Source organism: Cryptomeria japonica, chromosome 7 (assembly GCF_030272615.1).
Source record: "Cryptomeria japonica chromosome 7, Sugi_1.0, whole genome shotgun sequence".
NCBI classification, from domain to species: domain Eukaryota; kingdom Viridiplantae; phylum Streptophyta; class Pinopsida; order Cupressales; family Cupressaceae; genus Cryptomeria; species Cryptomeria japonica.
Genome location: NC_081411.1, coordinates 714,972,801 through 714,990,269, shown reverse-complemented (window position 1 = coordinate 714,990,269; position 17,469 = coordinate 714,972,801). Strand labels below are relative to the sequence as shown.

General features: G+C 36.4%; 1 protein-coding gene across 2 annotated transcripts in view; it reads right to left on the bottom strand.

The window, feature by feature from the left end:
- LOC131040288 (acyl-coenzyme A oxidase 3, peroxisomal) overlaps positions 1-16,623 on the bottom strand; it is a 66,142-nt gene extending 49,519 nt beyond the window's left edge. The window contains exons 1-3 of one of the 2 annotated variants that reach the window (XM_057973183.2): positions 16,273-16,623; positions 13,822-13,869; positions 13,159-13,501 (exon numbers count right to left, since the gene is read on the bottom strand). In XM_057973183.2, coding sequence (XP_057829166.2) covers positions 13,159-13,501; positions 13,822-13,869; positions 16,273-16,420 — 539 coding nt within the window. In that variant the 5' untranslated portion in view covers positions 16,421-16,623. Of the gene's footprint in view, positions 1-6,291; positions 6,321-13,158; positions 13,502-13,821; positions 13,870-16,272 lie in introns of those variants that run through there. The other variant, XM_057973184.2, reaches the window with a different exon arrangement.
- Positions 16,624-17,469: the final 846 nt, after the last annotated feature.

Below are 17,469 nucleotides of genomic sequence, written 5' to 3'. Positions count from 1 at the left end.
TGGACGGAAACCCGATCACACTCATGGGTGGATTCATATCAGAGTTCACAGTTAGACTACAATGAGAAAATTTGAGTAGTCTCGAGACAAATTTATGAGGTTTTTTATTTTTCCTTTTTCCAAATAAGAGATTTACTTACAAATGATTTTTGAAATTAAGATATTATTACAGGAGAATAAAGATTTTATGATGGGAAAAGTATTTCCAGATTATTTATTGGAATAAAGATGTATTCACTTTGATGTCTACCTTTACATTTGGCGTGAGAATCTCACCTTACCCGACCTTATTGTTGGTAATAATTAATTCAAACAAGCGTATTCTGTCTGAGCAGATACTCTTTATTGAATATTCAGTGAAAGGCCTGGCGTGAAGGAAATAAAGTGTGGTGCGATGTGCGGCTTGCTATATATTTGATTATTATTGAATGGGGCTGATAGCAATGGAAGAACAAGAGCGGCGTGATCAGAGAAGGCCAGTCGAGGGATTAGTGCTGAACGTGAGTCAAAGAATACAGTTCGTGGAAGCTTGTGCTGGATCGGAATGCTATTATACCTGATGTTTTTGTCATCCTCGGCCTAAAACGTGACTTCCAGTATCACTGCAGGACTCTAAGAATGGTGTTTGGAAATCTTTGTGTGCCAAAGAAGACGTGGGAATTCAGAAATCAATGGTTCCAGTAGCGGTTCGAACCAGAATGCAGTTTCGGTAAACGGTACGTTTGGCTTTGAATATAGATGTATGATTCAAGAGTCTATCAAACATCCCCAGGTCTGAGATAAACTTTTAAATCTGTGTTCTCTCATCTGAAACCTTTTTACTGTAAAATGCTGTCATTAATCCTCTCACAAGAGAGAATAACTGTTATGAGAAGCTTGGTGTTGTGAGGTATTCACACATCACCCCATTGCAAATGGAGACCCCCACTTTTCACTTTCTAGGATTAGTCCTTTTTGCTTGGTCCTAGGTTGTCTTAGAGTCTTTGCTATTAATCTTTGCATTGAAGGGATAGAGTTTCTCAAAGTAGCTAGAGGGTTCATCAAGTCAGGATGGTCTCCTTAGGGTGGAGTGAAGACAGTCGGTTGTGAGCAAGAAAGTAGATCTAGAACCCCTTGGATCATGCCTAGGTTTCTTGTGTTATCTGATCATATTTCTAGTTGCAAGAGTAAACCTTGGTTGAATGAATTGTGTCCTTGAATTTCACATGAGACCCCATACCTTGCCAAGGAAATAGACCTCCGTACCTTGCTAAGGACATAGACCCCCGTACCTTGCAAAGGTCTTAGAGCGAATTTTATAAGATCGTGTACCTTGCTCAAGAGTCCAAGCGAATTTCCTCAATAGATGCTCTCAAAAGGTCAGATTGGTGATGCTTTCATGTGGAAAGAGTAGAGAATTTAAAGTTAAAATCAACAAAGTAAAAGAAAATTGAAGGAATCAAATCAAAGATCTTCACCAAGTCATGTACCTTACTCAAGATTGAGAACGAACTCTGCCATGTACCTTCCAAAGGTCCTAGAGCAAATTTTGAGTTGTCCTTGGAGAGGTCCTAGAGCAAATTTCATCTCCAAGTCATGTCCTTGTTGAGATCCTAGAGCGAATTTCATCTCCAAGTCATGTCCTTGCTAGGGTCCTAGAGCGAATTTCATCTCCAAGTCATGTCCTTGCTAAGGTCCTAGAGCGAATTTTGAGTTATGTCCTTGGAAAGGTCCTAGAGCAAATTTTGAATTATGTCCTGGGAGAGGTCCTAGAGCGAATTTTGAGTTATGTACCTTACTCAAGATTGAGAGCGAACTCTGCCATGTACCTTCCAAAGGTCCTAGAGCAAATTTTGAGTTGTCTTTGGAGAGGTCCTAGAGAGAATTTCATCTCCAAGTCATGTACCTTGCAAAGGACATAGAGCGAATTTCTTCACAAGGACATGTACCTTCCTAAGGGTCCAAAGAGAAATTTTGCTAAGTTGTGTACCTTGCAAGGGATCAAGAGCAAATTTCTCCAAGTGAGGTCCTAGAACGAATCCTGAAGTAATGCACCTTGGAGAGGTCTTAGAGCGAATTTTGTCCAAACACAAGTATGTACCTTGCTAAGGGTCCAGAGCGAATCCTTCACCAAATGATGTACCTTGCTGAGGTCATAGAGCGAATTTTATCATGTTGACCTTGTCAAGGACATTGAACGAATTTCTTATTTAAACCCCGTACCTTGCAAAGGATCCAGAACAAATTTCTTCCTAAGGTCATGTACCTTGCAAAGGACATAGAGCGAATTTCTTCACAAGGGCATGTACCTTCCTAAGGTCCAAAAGCGAATTTTTTTCATGTACCTCCCAAAGGTCCTAGAGCGAATTCACCAAACACAAGTATTTTGGCACCAAATTGATTTAAAATTTGAATTCCAAAAGGGAGGGCTTGAATGTGATAGGTCGGCCAGCATTAAGGAAGCTATTTATTATTAGACCAAGTCAGCCTTATATCCAAGAGACACATCCTTTACCCTAAAGCGCATATAAAAGAGAGGTTAAATTAATCATTTTAGCATCAATTCAGAACATAATCCCTCTCTAGCAGCGAATTTCACCAGCAGGACAGCGAACTTCATCAAGCATCAGCGATTTTCAGTCAACATAAAGGCGAATTTCAATCATTAAAGGAGCAGCTCTGATGTTTTGAGAAGGCAAATTTATCATTAGAGCATCACGTTGGAGTGAATTTGCTCAGTTAAGAGACCTACCAACCAGCAGATTTCATCATTAAGACAGCCCAGATTTGCCCTAGGATATTAAGTTTACCTTCCACACAGTGAATTCATTGATTATTGTCAATCCTTTGATCAGATTTAGTGAAAAATCCCATAAAATCAGAGTAAGAGATCAAGTCAAAATAGGAGTATGTAAAGGTTATAAATCATGTGTGTTTGATACTATACTTGCTTTGTTTTGCAGATATGTAAGGAAGATGATACTACTTCGAGGCAAGATGAGCAATCAAAAGATGAAGGAATGACTTGACCATGACACGTACTTCCTATCACCATTATGCAAGATCAAGAGGAGACTTCATCAGCAAACACAAGAACATCAAGGAAGGGAAGATCTCAAGATATTCAAAGATTCTCACCATATCATGCTGACATGAAGAGAGAAAAGGGTGCAAGGAAGAAATCATCCAACTACTTCAAGGCACTAGAGCATGAAGAAAAGATAACCCACATGATGGAAGAATGTTTGACAATCTTGAATTCCCTTCAGCAATCCAAGAATCAAATTCAGTACATTGAAGAGCTACATTCAACCAAGTGCATCATCCACTCAAAGTACATCATGAGCAAGAGAAAGTCAACCAAAGTCATCACAAGACCTACATCGAACATGATTGAAGAAGCAGATAGTTTCAGAAGAGTTAATCAAAGTTTGCTTCTCATCGTCATCATTACGTTGAGCAAACTAGATAATGTTGAGTATCAAGAGATATCTCTTAACATTTCTTCGTGATGATGAATCAAATCAAGTCTATAAAGTGCAAGTTGGAAGTCACGTCCCAGTCATCATCCCAGGGAAGGTCTACCTCAGCATGTCTTGATTCAATGTACCCGACTCACTAGTGATGGCACAAACTCCAAGGCACCTACCCTTGTTATCTATTGGTCCACGCTCATTGAATGTAATTTTCTCGTTGGCTAAGGAGAGTTTGTTGTAACAAACCCTAATTAGGGTATCATTGTAAAATCTTAGCCGTTGATAGAGATTTGATCCTGGCCGTTCATTGTAAATGAGCTCTCTATATAAAGCTCAAATGCTTCATTTGAAAAGGTTAATAGTTAATAGTTAGCTAATAGCTAATAGTTATTAATAGGAGAGAATAGAATAGAAATTAGATAAGGAGAAGGCAAAGATTGTTGCCAAACCTTGTTGTAGAGAACAATTGATTTCATTGAAGTTATGGTGAATTCGATTTGTTGCTTCAACAACTCGCATGGTCATTACTTCTCAATTTTCTTTCATGTTAATTAATTTGAATGGAGGAAATTGTTGAATGCATTTGTGTGGAATCCGTTTAGTCCATACCACTAGCCTCTTGTTGATTGTAAGTGTGCCTTATGTGGTCAACTGGAATGATATGAGCTTAACTTCGAATCGTTCTACACTCATTGTTTATGCATTAACTTGAATGGTGATCAATGTTTGATGGTATTGATTCGAACATTTTTGAAACGTCCTTAGAAGATTGCACTGAGCTTGTGTCAAATTGTTCAGTTTGATGGTGAGACATTTCCCAGTAGCATTCCGCCTAATCATTCATCCATCTTCTCACATTCTAGGCCTTAGAATAGACTCTCAACCCTTTCCTTTTGCCTTTTTTTAAAATTCAAGTTAGTTTAGGACCGAAAAGCATCACTAGATTGTAACATCAGATGATCTAAGTTCCTGCAATTTAAGCATTCAAGCACTCAAATGTAAGTCCCCTTGTGATTTCAGCATAATCACATCAAACCAACGAGCTTATCCACACGTAGTGACCCTACATTCATGAACCTTGGAGTTGTTGGTGTTGGAAATAAGCCACACCCAGACCGACGATGGACTGGTCCAAGAGGGGCCAGTAGCTCAATAGTAGAGCACTCCAATAGCGTATGGAAGGTCCTAGGTTCGAGTCCTATCTGGTCCATGTCTCAACATGGTATCAAAGCCAAGTCCAGGCTAGGAGCCCCAAGCACACGAGAGGTGTGGCTTAAGAGGAGGTGTTGGTGTTGGAAATAAGCCACACCCGGACCGATGATGGACTAGTCCAAGAGGGGCCAGTAGCTCAGCGGTTGAGCACTCCAGCAACGTATAGAAGGTCCTAGGTTCAAGTCCTAGCTGGTCCATGTCTCAACAGGAGTCTTCACAAGTGATCCTTAAGCTAATCTTCAGCATTTGAGAGATTTTATTCAAGAGAGGATAAGATACTTTGGGTATTTTATTTTGTGTTCGCTTGTGCGTAAAAAACACATCAACACTTGGTTTCCTTACTATGTTGAATGTGCATCGATATAGTAAAATCCATAGTTTAGTATCCTTCAGCAACAAGCTTTTATTTGGTTTAGATTGAACAAACCATAAATCATTGCAAACTGAATCAAATTCAAGGAGTTCAAACCAACTATTTGACTATATGCCATTCACTGAAATCTGGGAAAAGAAAGGACAAGTTCAGGTGATATTCAGTTGGTGTTCACTGCTAGTTTAGGAACAGCAAATGTTTTAGCTTCTCCTATATTCTGAACAAATTGAATCTGGAGGAAAAATAAGGTCAGTTATGAGAGACAATAGCTGTTGTTGAATTCTGCTGAGTCCAAGAGGAAAATGTTCTTGGTGTAATTCTGAATTTCAGTATTCTGATTTTAATCATAGTAAATTGTATCATTTCATATATTGACAACTGCTCTTGAATATAAGTTTGATTGTCATTGTCATTATATACTGGTGAGTTGAACTTCAAGAAACCGCATAGAATTCCAGGTCTGCAAACTATATAACAAAATGCAACCGAACTGTTTGTCATAATGTTTGAAGAGAAAGATTCTTGGGTTAAATTATCTGGGATTATTACATATGTAGATCCCAAAGTCTTAAAAAACACATGCTAACAAGTACATTTTTTTTAATTTTGTAAATACTCCCTAGGAGGTTACCTCTATCTTACATTCCACCACCTACTCGTATTTGATCCAAGCCAAACTACAGTAAGCTTTGCTCTCACTTTGGCTGCAATAGCAGTTACATCCCATACCACACAATGACAGTGCCAAAGTATTATAAAACTACTTCCTGTGAAGCCCTGCCATGTTATAATGTTATACACTTCATTTTCATCATGTCAAAACATTGGCACCATGTCAAACAACACTTCAGCCAAAGCTCATCTCGATCGGATCAACCCATAAGTTCTGCATAACAAATGCAGTGCCAAACCTTCATGCCATGTCAGGCTGTGCTTTTGAGATTTGTGTCATGTTAAAATACTTTCCTACACAACATCTACTTGAGAGATGAACCATCACACCCTAGGAAAGCAAACCATCAGATGTTACAGAAGTGAAGCACTGTCGCAATTGTCTTCTTTGTATCAATCTCTCTGTTACTGTACTCATTTATTTGTAACCTCCATGGTTAATAGATACAAATGGAGAGCTACACCAAAATTCGAGCTAGGTAATTCAGCTAAGAAATGCATTGCCCCTATTTTTCTGATTAGAAAAAAAACCATTCACATCCTTCAGGTTTTATTTTCTCTTGTACATACACATGGTACCTATTTGTTCTCATTGAATAGAAGAGAAATATTCAGCTATCTCTTGTCCACTCGAATGTGTAATGGTTTCCAGTCAACTTCCTGATGCATGCTCCTTACTAAGTTGATGGGTTTTGCACCACCATCCTAGGTCCTGTGTTACATATCATTAGCATTAGAACTGATTTGATATGCATCCCTAGATCAGTTTTGCAACAAGTTTGTTCATGCCTTTAAATACTCATACAAAACAACAAAAGGAGAGAGAGCAACTTCTTTGATGCATACATCCTCTGCTGCTGCCAGTAAAATAACCCTGTTGCAGGTACAGAAAGGAACACAGTAGAATAGAAGAGAAATATAGTCAAGATAAACAATACCAAAACCACTGTCAGAAAAAAACACAGAACTCTCTATTCTCAGATTTGCAAGTTAAAACTCACTATTGATAAAGATTCAACCACGGGGTATAGGAGAAGAATATAGCAGTTAGAACACACAACAAATGATAACCTTTCTAAACCAAAAGGAAATAAAAAAGATACTCATTTTATTTTAGGTAAGCAGCAATTACATATCCATTCTCCCTCATATCCTAGGAAAAATATTAAATTATATAAAGCCCCAGGCATCAATATTCAAACAGAGACTTCTAATCCAACTCTCTAAAAGCTCTATTCCAATGAGCACCTTCTAAAGTCAACATTTGTTTAATTTTCCCCACAAAACAGGGTAGTTTCTAATTATTACTATTAGAAAATACATCCCTAAACACTTGCAGTTCCTTTATTAAAGACAGACAACTTCTACCCATCTACAGCCACCTAGGACACCAAAACAGGCTGTTACAACAGTTTCTATTTCATCGAGAATAAGCTCCTGAAACCTCTCAACCATTTTAGTTGAGAGGTGTAGATCATTGTTTATGTATCGGAATACCCAAATGAACATGAGCACAAGAGCAAGATGGCTGATTTCAGATTAAGTATTATAATACCTCATTAGACATCCAATAGCTCACCAAGGATGCTCTCGAGGTGATCCAAACTGCAGTCTTTGGCCAATTTTGTGAGCTTATGATGTAGTAAGGTCCCCTGACCTTGTCTCGACATCCCATCTTGAATGTCAACCCACCATTTTAGCATCAAGACTTGTTCAAAGTTCAAATCAATATGGACATCCTTGTGTTTCAAGGCAAAATCAAAACTGTTGCATTTGATGAGTGAATTTGGAACCTTGAGGCCTACTTCTCTATCAGCCACTTTACTGATGCCAAGATCCCCTTTGTAGAGTTGAAGAATGTCGATATCAATCTCACTTTGACGGAAAGCCTACAAGGCCCAACACAAGCACAATTTCCAACATGATGAATTTTTTAAGTTCATTGCTTTTGCACATGAAGAATAATATCTTCTTAAGTATTATGTGGACAAGAATATGCAATTTGAATTACTATGCCACAGAACGGATCTATCAATGCTATACCATACCACAATTTCCATGACTACCTTGTTCACCTAGGCATTATAGAGGAACAAGTTAAGGTGCTAAAGAATGTAATCCGATACCCACACCAAGATAAAATTCCTTTCAACCAAATACACCGGGACCAGCATATTGCCATGCCTCCAATGTCAAAGAAAAGGCCAAGTTGAAGAAAAATCTCACCTCCTCTCCCTTCAATGTGATGCACAAGAATTAATCTGTGCTTGGTAAACAAAATTCTCTAATGCAAAAGCGAAGGCTCATTGCTAAGGAGAACAAGCATCATTGGCACAACAAAAGGTTCCATCACTATCACATTAGAAAAGGCATAAGGAAACAAGTGAAAAAATATTGTCCAATAGCATACATGTATAGACAACGGTTCCAAATGTTGCATATGACAACCCTTCAATGTGCAGTCTATATCAGGTCTTGTGCTAGCAAAAGAAACTAATCTCGATAATACTTGTCGAAGCACCAACACCTCTACAATCAACACCTTTAAAAAAGAAAGTGCCTCTTGCATATCAAATGTTTCTTCAAGGATCAGTCCCTCTATGTCATATTGACAGTGGGAACCAAAAGAACATTAATGAGCATGATTTCATCAAATGCATAGGACTTGCAACTAAATAAAATCCACATCCTCTTTTAGTTGGTTGAGATAGGGTAAGGATAGCCAAGTGAAGTGGCAATGCACAATCAAGTATGGAATCAAGCGCATCTACCCTAAAATCACTTGTCACATAGCACCATTAGAGGTATGTGACATCCTACTTGACAAGCCATATATTTATGATTGTGATGGTGCATACTAAGCTAAGCCACAAATTTGGACTGTCAAAGACAATGCTCAACATCCTAGAATCCTTTTTGAAGACCAAAGTCATTTTTTATCATCCAAGCAATGCTGAAAGCTTGATTCTCATGCACAAAAGCTTGTGTTGCTCATGGTTCACCCAAACACTTGAGCAATAGAATAAGCATGCATTGGTCATGTGCCAAGTGTAGAGAAATGCATCATAGCAACAGTGGCAAGTCAATATCATTAACCTAAAAAAAATGGAAATTTCTTCAAAGAGACCAATAGATTCCCCACATATTGTGTAGTAGGCAACCACATAAACTTGGTTCCAAGATCATAACTTTCAAGCAATCTACTATAACGCAAATTCATGTAGGATAACCAAAAGATCTAGTGCTAGATTAAAATCTTATCAATCAAGGAAAGATTAGGCCAAGCTCTTCTCCTTATGACAGCCCAGTAGTTATCATTTCAAAGAAATATGATATAGAACACCTATTCCAATCCTTTCACCAACTCCTTTGAAATTATCTCTTGGATAACATTCCCATCTTTAATAAGCTTGGGAGCATTGCATTAGCAATAGCTACAAGCCAACTTAAGAATGTGTACATTCAATATTGCACAAATTTGGTCTGTGGGATACGTAATTAATTGTATAGGCATATGAGTAGATCTATAGAAGATCAAAATAATCTTGGATTGAATGCAAAGGAAAGAAAATAGCAAGGTGGTGATTGTTGTCCATCTCTCTTCAACAATTTTGTGCAATTGTTTGAAGATAGTATTTTCAAGATCTTGCTCTATCTTATTTATGATAGTCCTCGTCTTTTTTATCATTAAGTTGATGCCATCTCTCCCAAGCAAAGTTTTCCCATCTCAATATAACAAATCATACTCAAAATGGACTTGGTGAAATTAAGGAGATACTTCACATGATCCTACCAAGAGTCATCTAGGATCATCCACTTAATATTTGTTGCCCTCTTAGTGATTATTTTGCTTCCATGTAATTTTTTTGCCTCCATATGGACCAAGTTTAGCTAATGACAATGCTATAAAGTACCTCTCAAACCTTCAAGTCATCTCAAGACCATTCTATCACAAAACAAGTCTCAACAACCTAATAAAAAATGTAAAATAAAATAATTAAAAACAGACTTTAAAAAAGAATTACAATACATTATCAAATTAAGATTTAAATAACTAAGTTAAAATAATAAATTTTCAAGTAACTAAGTGAAATTTATACACGAAATTTTATATTGCTTCCCTTACCTTCAATAGTTAGTAATGAACACTTGGATCTCTTCAACCTCTGCATACAACTCCTTGATCTGATCAATTTTGAGCCCAAACTTTTGTAACATAAGATCAAGAAAGTGGACTGAACAAGGTGTTCACAAAATATGTGAATGGTATTTTTCAACCAACAACCCAACAACTCTATATTTCTTTGGGTTGTCGATTATGACTTAAACAACATTATAGGGCCCCACTTCCTCAATGACTATAATGAGGATCTTAACAATAAATTGGTCATTCTTCATCTCACCCTCACACTCCACAACTCTTGAAAACATTGCCCCCTTAGGGAACACTGCTATGACAATGATCAAGAGACAATTTTTAGCATCTTTCCACCCACTGAAAACTATGGACAATCATATCTCAACCCATGAATCCTTTATGGGATTCAATGAATCTTCTACAAGCTTGACCTCATCTAATCGAGTGTCATGCACCTTCTCATAACCCAGGCCTTTTTACTGCCTCGTTAATTTTTTTCATCATTTCTTGCCAATATGGTGAGCAAACAACATCGAAAATGAACCCATTTGCATAAACACATCTTGCTATGTGTTGTCGACAATCTCTCAAGTCTCATTTTGAAATGTCATTTCCAATGGTCCCTTTGATCTCTTATTTGAAGTGGATTGTTTTTCAAGAGTGGCCAAAAATCAATGACTCTCTACCACAATATTGGGAATAGATGGGGGCATTGGGGGCTTCATTCCATTTTATCTTCTCTTTGCTAAAGGATGATTTGCTATATGGGTTGCTAGTGCATCTATTTTCTCTTGTTCAATAATATATGCTATCAATTTCTCTAATGGCACAAGTACACCATTCTTTAAAGGGCAAGCTTTGATGCCTAGTCCACTTGACTATAGGAACTTGGATATCTGACATCACACTCCTTGCAAATCCAAACATAAATCCCACCACCTGAAACCGATTGTATCATATCAACATACATCCAAAGAGAACTCATATCTACTTGAATTTAGGTTGTCCTATAGAATTGGAACTAGTTGCCATTGTAATATTCCTATGGCAAATTTTTATATAAACAACACATTCAAATCAAATAAAAATATAAAACTTAACTCTGTTAAAATTTTAAGCCTAGTGATACATTTGTAGAAAAATGAAACAAAAGAAAAGCATGCAAGTTTGTTTCATGTTTGTAAAACAAAAATGTAGGAAAAGGAATTTAAATACTTACCTCTTTTCAAAAGAAATCTTCTATGATCTTCTTGGTAGCTAATGGAGACTTGCACGTGTAGGAATAGCAATGAAACCTTCAATGGTCAATCTTCAACTCTCTTTATTGAATGATAAGCAAGAACAAAAGTTAAGCCATTTGAAATGGTATTTATCTTTTTGCAATTAAAATAAGCTAAAATGAATTGGTAGCTAATGGAGACTTGCACGTGTAGGAATAGCAATGAAACCTTAAATGGTCAATCTTCAACTCTCTTTATTGAATGATAAGCAAGAACAAAAGTTAAGCCATTTGAAATGGTATTTATCTTTTTGCAATTAAAATAAGCTAAAATGAATTTGTTTGTGTGTTTGAAATGCTTTAGTTGGTACTTTTAGGGTAATGAATTCATTTTAGGGAAACTAGGGCAAAGCCAAAGGTGAAAAAAAATGAAATAAAAAAGAAAAGAAAAAATTAAAATTCCATAAAAAATGTGATGAGTTCCATGTGGGTCCACTAGATTCCATCTGGACCCTCCCCAAGTTCACCCAGGTTTGACCGAGATGAACACAGCACTCTAGGGCCACACCCTACCAAAATCTATAGGAAAACTAAGCCAAACCACAGATCTGGTTCAAACCAGACTGGGATCTGGTTGGTAACCAAGTGGATATGGCAATGCAAGTTTCTAACATAAATACAACAAGTAATCCTCCAAAAAACTCCATTAAGAGTCTCAAATCATTGTTAGCTGAATTTAAAATTGCAAAAACACTAGATCATAAAAATACCTCCAAAACTCCACCATTTTCACAAACATACTCATCCGCCATCATTGGATGGATAAGTATAAGGAGAGGCTTCAAATACAATGGCACCATTAATAGAGGAATGGTAAGATGCAGAAAAAAAAAATTAAATTTTCAAGTTTAAATTTGATGGAAAAAGGGTCAATCTTAAAACAACAATTTTTAAAAAAAATCAAGACCTTTTTCTAGATGGGTTCTGCTAGATTCATCATGGCTTGTCTAAGATGAACCTGCATAGACAAAACCACTAGTATATAACTGTACCCTGACTGAATCTCCTCACGTACCAAGCTCAGATCTAGTCACGCTCCCTGATGAATCCGTAACTTAGCATAATATAACTTTTTACTTTCAATATTGATAAAAACATATATTTCTCCTTTAAACAAAAAAATATATATGTATATCTCAAGAGCATAGAAGAACAATATATTTTGCACTTCAGAGCTGCTTCTATTGATTGCTACAATATACAACCCAAAATAATTTTAGATGATTACAAGGATCGTTTTTAGAATCACAATGCTAATGCATATCAACAAGTGTTACTCTTGTCAATTAATGATGATAATTCATGTAAACTGCATGGTTATCAATGCTTATAGTGATCTTTATATTCAACTAATAATGCAAAACAATAATAATTAATAACAAATTAACTCACCTAAATAACAAATTGTAAGGATCTTAGTTGATCTAGTTCAATTAATTGAGCAACCATGTCCCCATAAACAGTCCTATCCAGATTCAAGTGAGACGTTTTATTTCAAAAATATTGAACTGTTCTACAGACATCTTGAGAGAATTACCATTACCAGTGGTTAAGACAAAATGCATCTGAGCAAGCTGTAAGCATTAAAAGCACAGGACTGTGCATAAGCTATATAGATTTGCTTGACATCATTTCCTTATAGTTTGAAGATAAACAATAATTCATCCTAACTTCAAGTAACAGAATATCATTATATCATCTCTATTGAATACTAACAATAAAGGAACTATAAAATCTGTCCATAGCACATGATCGTGTACAGTCCCACAGCACATGTGATCAGAAATGCACTACACAACCACCTGAAAATTTGATTTTTTAACAAGAATATGATTTATGGCCTGTAACATGCACACCTGTATTCTGATAAAGTTTTACGAAATGAAAATGCAATATGCACATGCAACCACATAGAATCTAATACTTATCAAGCCTAGAGATAAGTGGCATTTACTTTTTCATCTTTTATTAATTGGGGGCAACAGTTGAGTCAAGAACAAGCAAACAGATAACATGACACATTTCTTACCACACATAAAACTGTACGTTAAGTATCATGAATAATGAATGATCATATATTCCCAAACACTCAAGTATTGCTGCATGTCTCCTTGTTTCATGCTCTGAACTTGTGTTTGTCACCCAACCTTTAAAAACACCCTTTTCTAAGAGATAACGAATTCTCTTCATAGTCATTTCACACTGATGTTCCATTGGCTTATCATAGTCTGGGATAGCATATACTTTGCCAGCTTTCTTGTTTGTAATGAAAAGATCACTGTTAGCCATCAAATTGAAAATCCACTCCCGATCTTCAACATTGTGACCATGCATCAATTTTCTCATGGCACCAATATCAAAAGTGGGTTTCTCTGTATAATTTTGAAAAGGAATCAGTTATCAGAATATAAGATTCAATAAATGGATTCATAAAATATGCTAATGTCATGGAATAATTGTAACTGTCCTAATATAATATCAGAGGAAAGACGTTTAAAACTTAAAAAGGATTTAAAATTTAGAATCAGCACTTTTTATAAACTTAGATGACATTAATACAAAGAAGGTATCTAAAATTAAAAAAATGACATGTTTTACAGGCATTTTGTGGAGTATAGGTCTGGAATTACAAAACCATTATTTTTAAGTGTGCATATTTTGCATATAACACATTAAGGGCACAAAAATAAACCACTAGTGCTGGAATTATTCTTTTTTGGCTGAAGCGAGGATGAACTACCTGAAAAATCCAGAACAGTTAAATTTTAGGAATACTTGCATCGTGCAAAGACTGTAAAAGTCACAAACAGCACAGTAAATGTGAAAATCAATACAGTTGGCCAAGCAGGGTAAGAAAATAAATTCAAGGTTTGCCCTTGTATTAAAATTAGAAGGAAAAGTATTTTCTGCTCACTACTTCATCAATTGCCTGAAGACAAGAGTTTGAAAAGTACCATGATAAGTTCAACAAATATGATTTAGTTTTACAAAATGGCTCATTTGACGTATACAGCTTATCAGAAGATTATTTCAATATAACAAAGAAATAATCGTGGAATGCCAAGAGGTAAACTAGGTGTAACGAATTTGGATTGAACAGTGATCGATTTACTTGCACATGTAAATCCACACTAAAACACTTAACTAGGGTGATGAGGCTCTTGAACTTCGTTGATTTATTGTAGCCTCTCTTAATACCGAATCTGGGTGCTTGGTGAAACACTTTCGATTTGTTAAATTTATCATAGCCTCCAAGAGATTTTTAAGTTTGCTTGGGAAAGAACATGCCATTTGTTTGTGGGATTTAAACGCAGATCAGTTTTACTTATAAATTCACATCAAAACACCAAACAGAGGTGCTTAATTAGGCACTACCAACTTTGAGGCTTAAAGATAGTTTTCTCCAAACAGAAATGTTAAACAGCTACATGAAACACTCTGCAACAACTATGTTCCAGAGAAAACTGCCGGGTCCAGTGCCAATGGGTTATCGACCCAATCATGGGGTTGATGACGTGTGAAGTCATCCACTATAGTTTAAATCCAGGAGTGTCTCACACCCCAGAAACACATATAGTCTGGGCCAGGAACTGTTTCTGGGAAAATTTGGCAAATGAGTTACCCTTCTCATGGCTATCAAGCCAAATATGAGATTAACCCTTTCAGGCATTTGACCATACCTATCATGGGCATAATTGGCAGAATAGACATTCCCTGCAACGGGTATTGAGACAAGAGCAAGACTGAACATTAGCGAGCATCAAACAAATATCATATTGTGGCCATTAAGTTATCAGATTGACCCTTGTGCATGTATGACCCTTAGCAGATGTGGACAGACTTTGCAGAATGGAAACACCCTTGTCTTGGCTATTGAATCAAATGTGATCTGGACCCCTTGCAGTAGGCATCCACAAATTCAGCCAAATATATAAACTCTGTCATGGCTTAAGCTAAGCATAAGATTAGCCCTAAACATGCACGGGCAGATTTGATAAAATACATATCCCCGTGTTGTGGCTACTAAGTTGAATGTCGGTTTGGCCCTTGCTGACATTTGACCCTTTGTGGGTACAAACAATCTGGCAGAATTGATAATCCTGTAGTGGCTATTAAGATGAAAGTGAAACCAGCCCTTGCAGGCATTGGAAACCTCGCCAATTCTTGAGTTTGTAAAATCAGGCAATCAATAGTTCTTTACCCAGTCATTCAGGAGAATCTCTTAAAAAGAAATAAGAAAAAAAAGAAGGGAAACTGCTTGAAATGTCCCTAATTTTAATTTGCATCAAATTCTTATTTTTTACTTCCATTTCACTGCAATTTATCACCTAATGCAAAGCTAGCCTTAGAAATTTTGTTGGCTGTTTAGGGCAGTTACCATTTCGAGGATTTTTCTTACTGTCAGAGTAATTAAAACAATCACACTCCCTTTTTATTTCGAGGGGAGGATAAATATTCTATAATTTTTGCAGTCCTAGGCATTGGGTGCACGAATCATTTAGTTTCTTCGGCTTAGAGCTAAGGACTCAAGAGTATTGATTTGTGTTAAACTACTTATGAGACAAGCATTCTCACCAGTATACCAATTACCACTAGACAATTGAGGAGTTTTTAGCATCTGGTTGTTGCTTTAGGATGTATAACCAATCATTCTTTATTGTATAGGCTCTTTGCATTCTGTAAAAATTAATCCCATTTTGAATTGAGCAATTTTCCCAATAAGGCCGTTGTCATGGTGTAGGGTTTTTGCATTCTGTAAAAATTGATCCCTTTCTGAATTGGGCGATTTGACCAGTAAACAAACGGCCTTTGGAATCTCGAGTATTGTAAACTTTGAATTCAGAAATCTCATCCAAGTAGGCCTTCAATTTTTTTTTTGTAAAATTATATTTCAAACCTGAAAATTGAAAAGTCAAATTCGAAAAAAAAAACCATAAAAGTGTGCAATATAGTTATAGTTAGGATTCACACTTCAAGTCACTATACAAGATTAGATCACACTGCCTTTCTTCCAAACAAGTTCTTTTGTTTCCAATTATCATGGAGTACAGAAATTAAGGGTAATGGACCATAGAACAGCAAGTCCATATATTTTGAAGAAAATTAAACGTCTAATACATGAATCTATTCAAGAAAGGCTCACTTGAAGCAGCTTCTGGTGGAGAATATTCCAAGCAATGAAGCTGCTGAATCCCATGAACTCCACCGCAGCCAAGGCGATGGGGATGTAGATGTCTTGCAAGAATGGATGATCTTCTTAAAATCGCATTTTCGCAATCTCTTCCCTCCATATTTTTCAATTGCTACAATGAATAGAGCGGTTATTTTCTCAACTAATTCTCTCTGATTGATGAATTGGGTATTCTGAACTTCTTAAAGTGACCTCTCCATTCCCAATTGTTGGATACGGTGAAAACCTACCAGAGGTTATATGAACTCTACAACTAAAAACAAAATGATAAAAATTCGCATCGAGGCAACGCTCGGACGGCTTTGTTTAAATATTTAATAATCAAAATGTCTAAATAAAGACGTGTGGCCTCCAAATTTAGTTGTTAGTTTAAATATTATTTTTATTATTAAAAAAAACTAATATTTTTTAATTAAAGTAATTTTTTAGTTGGTAGGTGTGTTATGTGGTAAAGATGAAGTATTGTTATTAAATTATCAGATATTGGTGTTTGTAATATAATCATATGTAGTGAATAGTTTTGAAAATTAATTTATCTAGTTATATTTTAGTAGTTTGATTAAGATATATATTTTGATTGCTAAAATATGATTTTTCAAATAAATTTCCATAAAATTCTTATAATTAGACAAGAAAATTATCAAATTATTGGAATAGTGTACACATTGCTTTGGTTAGATAGTCATTTACATTAAATATGCAAGATGTTTTATTTAATTAACATAAAGGCTCTAATTTCAATTGATTGGGATATGACGGAGCGAGGCGGAGGAGCGGGAAACTCAGGTTTTCAAACTGAGTGTGATGGCGATGAATCTGAGACGGGAGGATGGTGACTCTGTTTATATCTTCCTGGTCTTGGGTATTTGGTGCCCTATGCATGCCTCTGGCCTTCCTTGGCTGCATTATTGCAATCTTCTGGAGGTTGCTTGGCCATGTTTTGATGGGTTATTATGGCCTGGCGAATATTTTAAGGGAGGCCTTGTCTTGGGTATCCGATGCCCTTTGCATGCCTCTGGCCTTCCTTGGCCGCATTGTTGCAGTCTTCTAGAGGCTGTTTGGCCGTGTTTTGTTGGGTCATTGTGGCCTAGTGAAGATTTTAAGGGAGGCTTGGTGCTTTGCTTGCCTCTGGTGCTAGCTCCCTTGAAG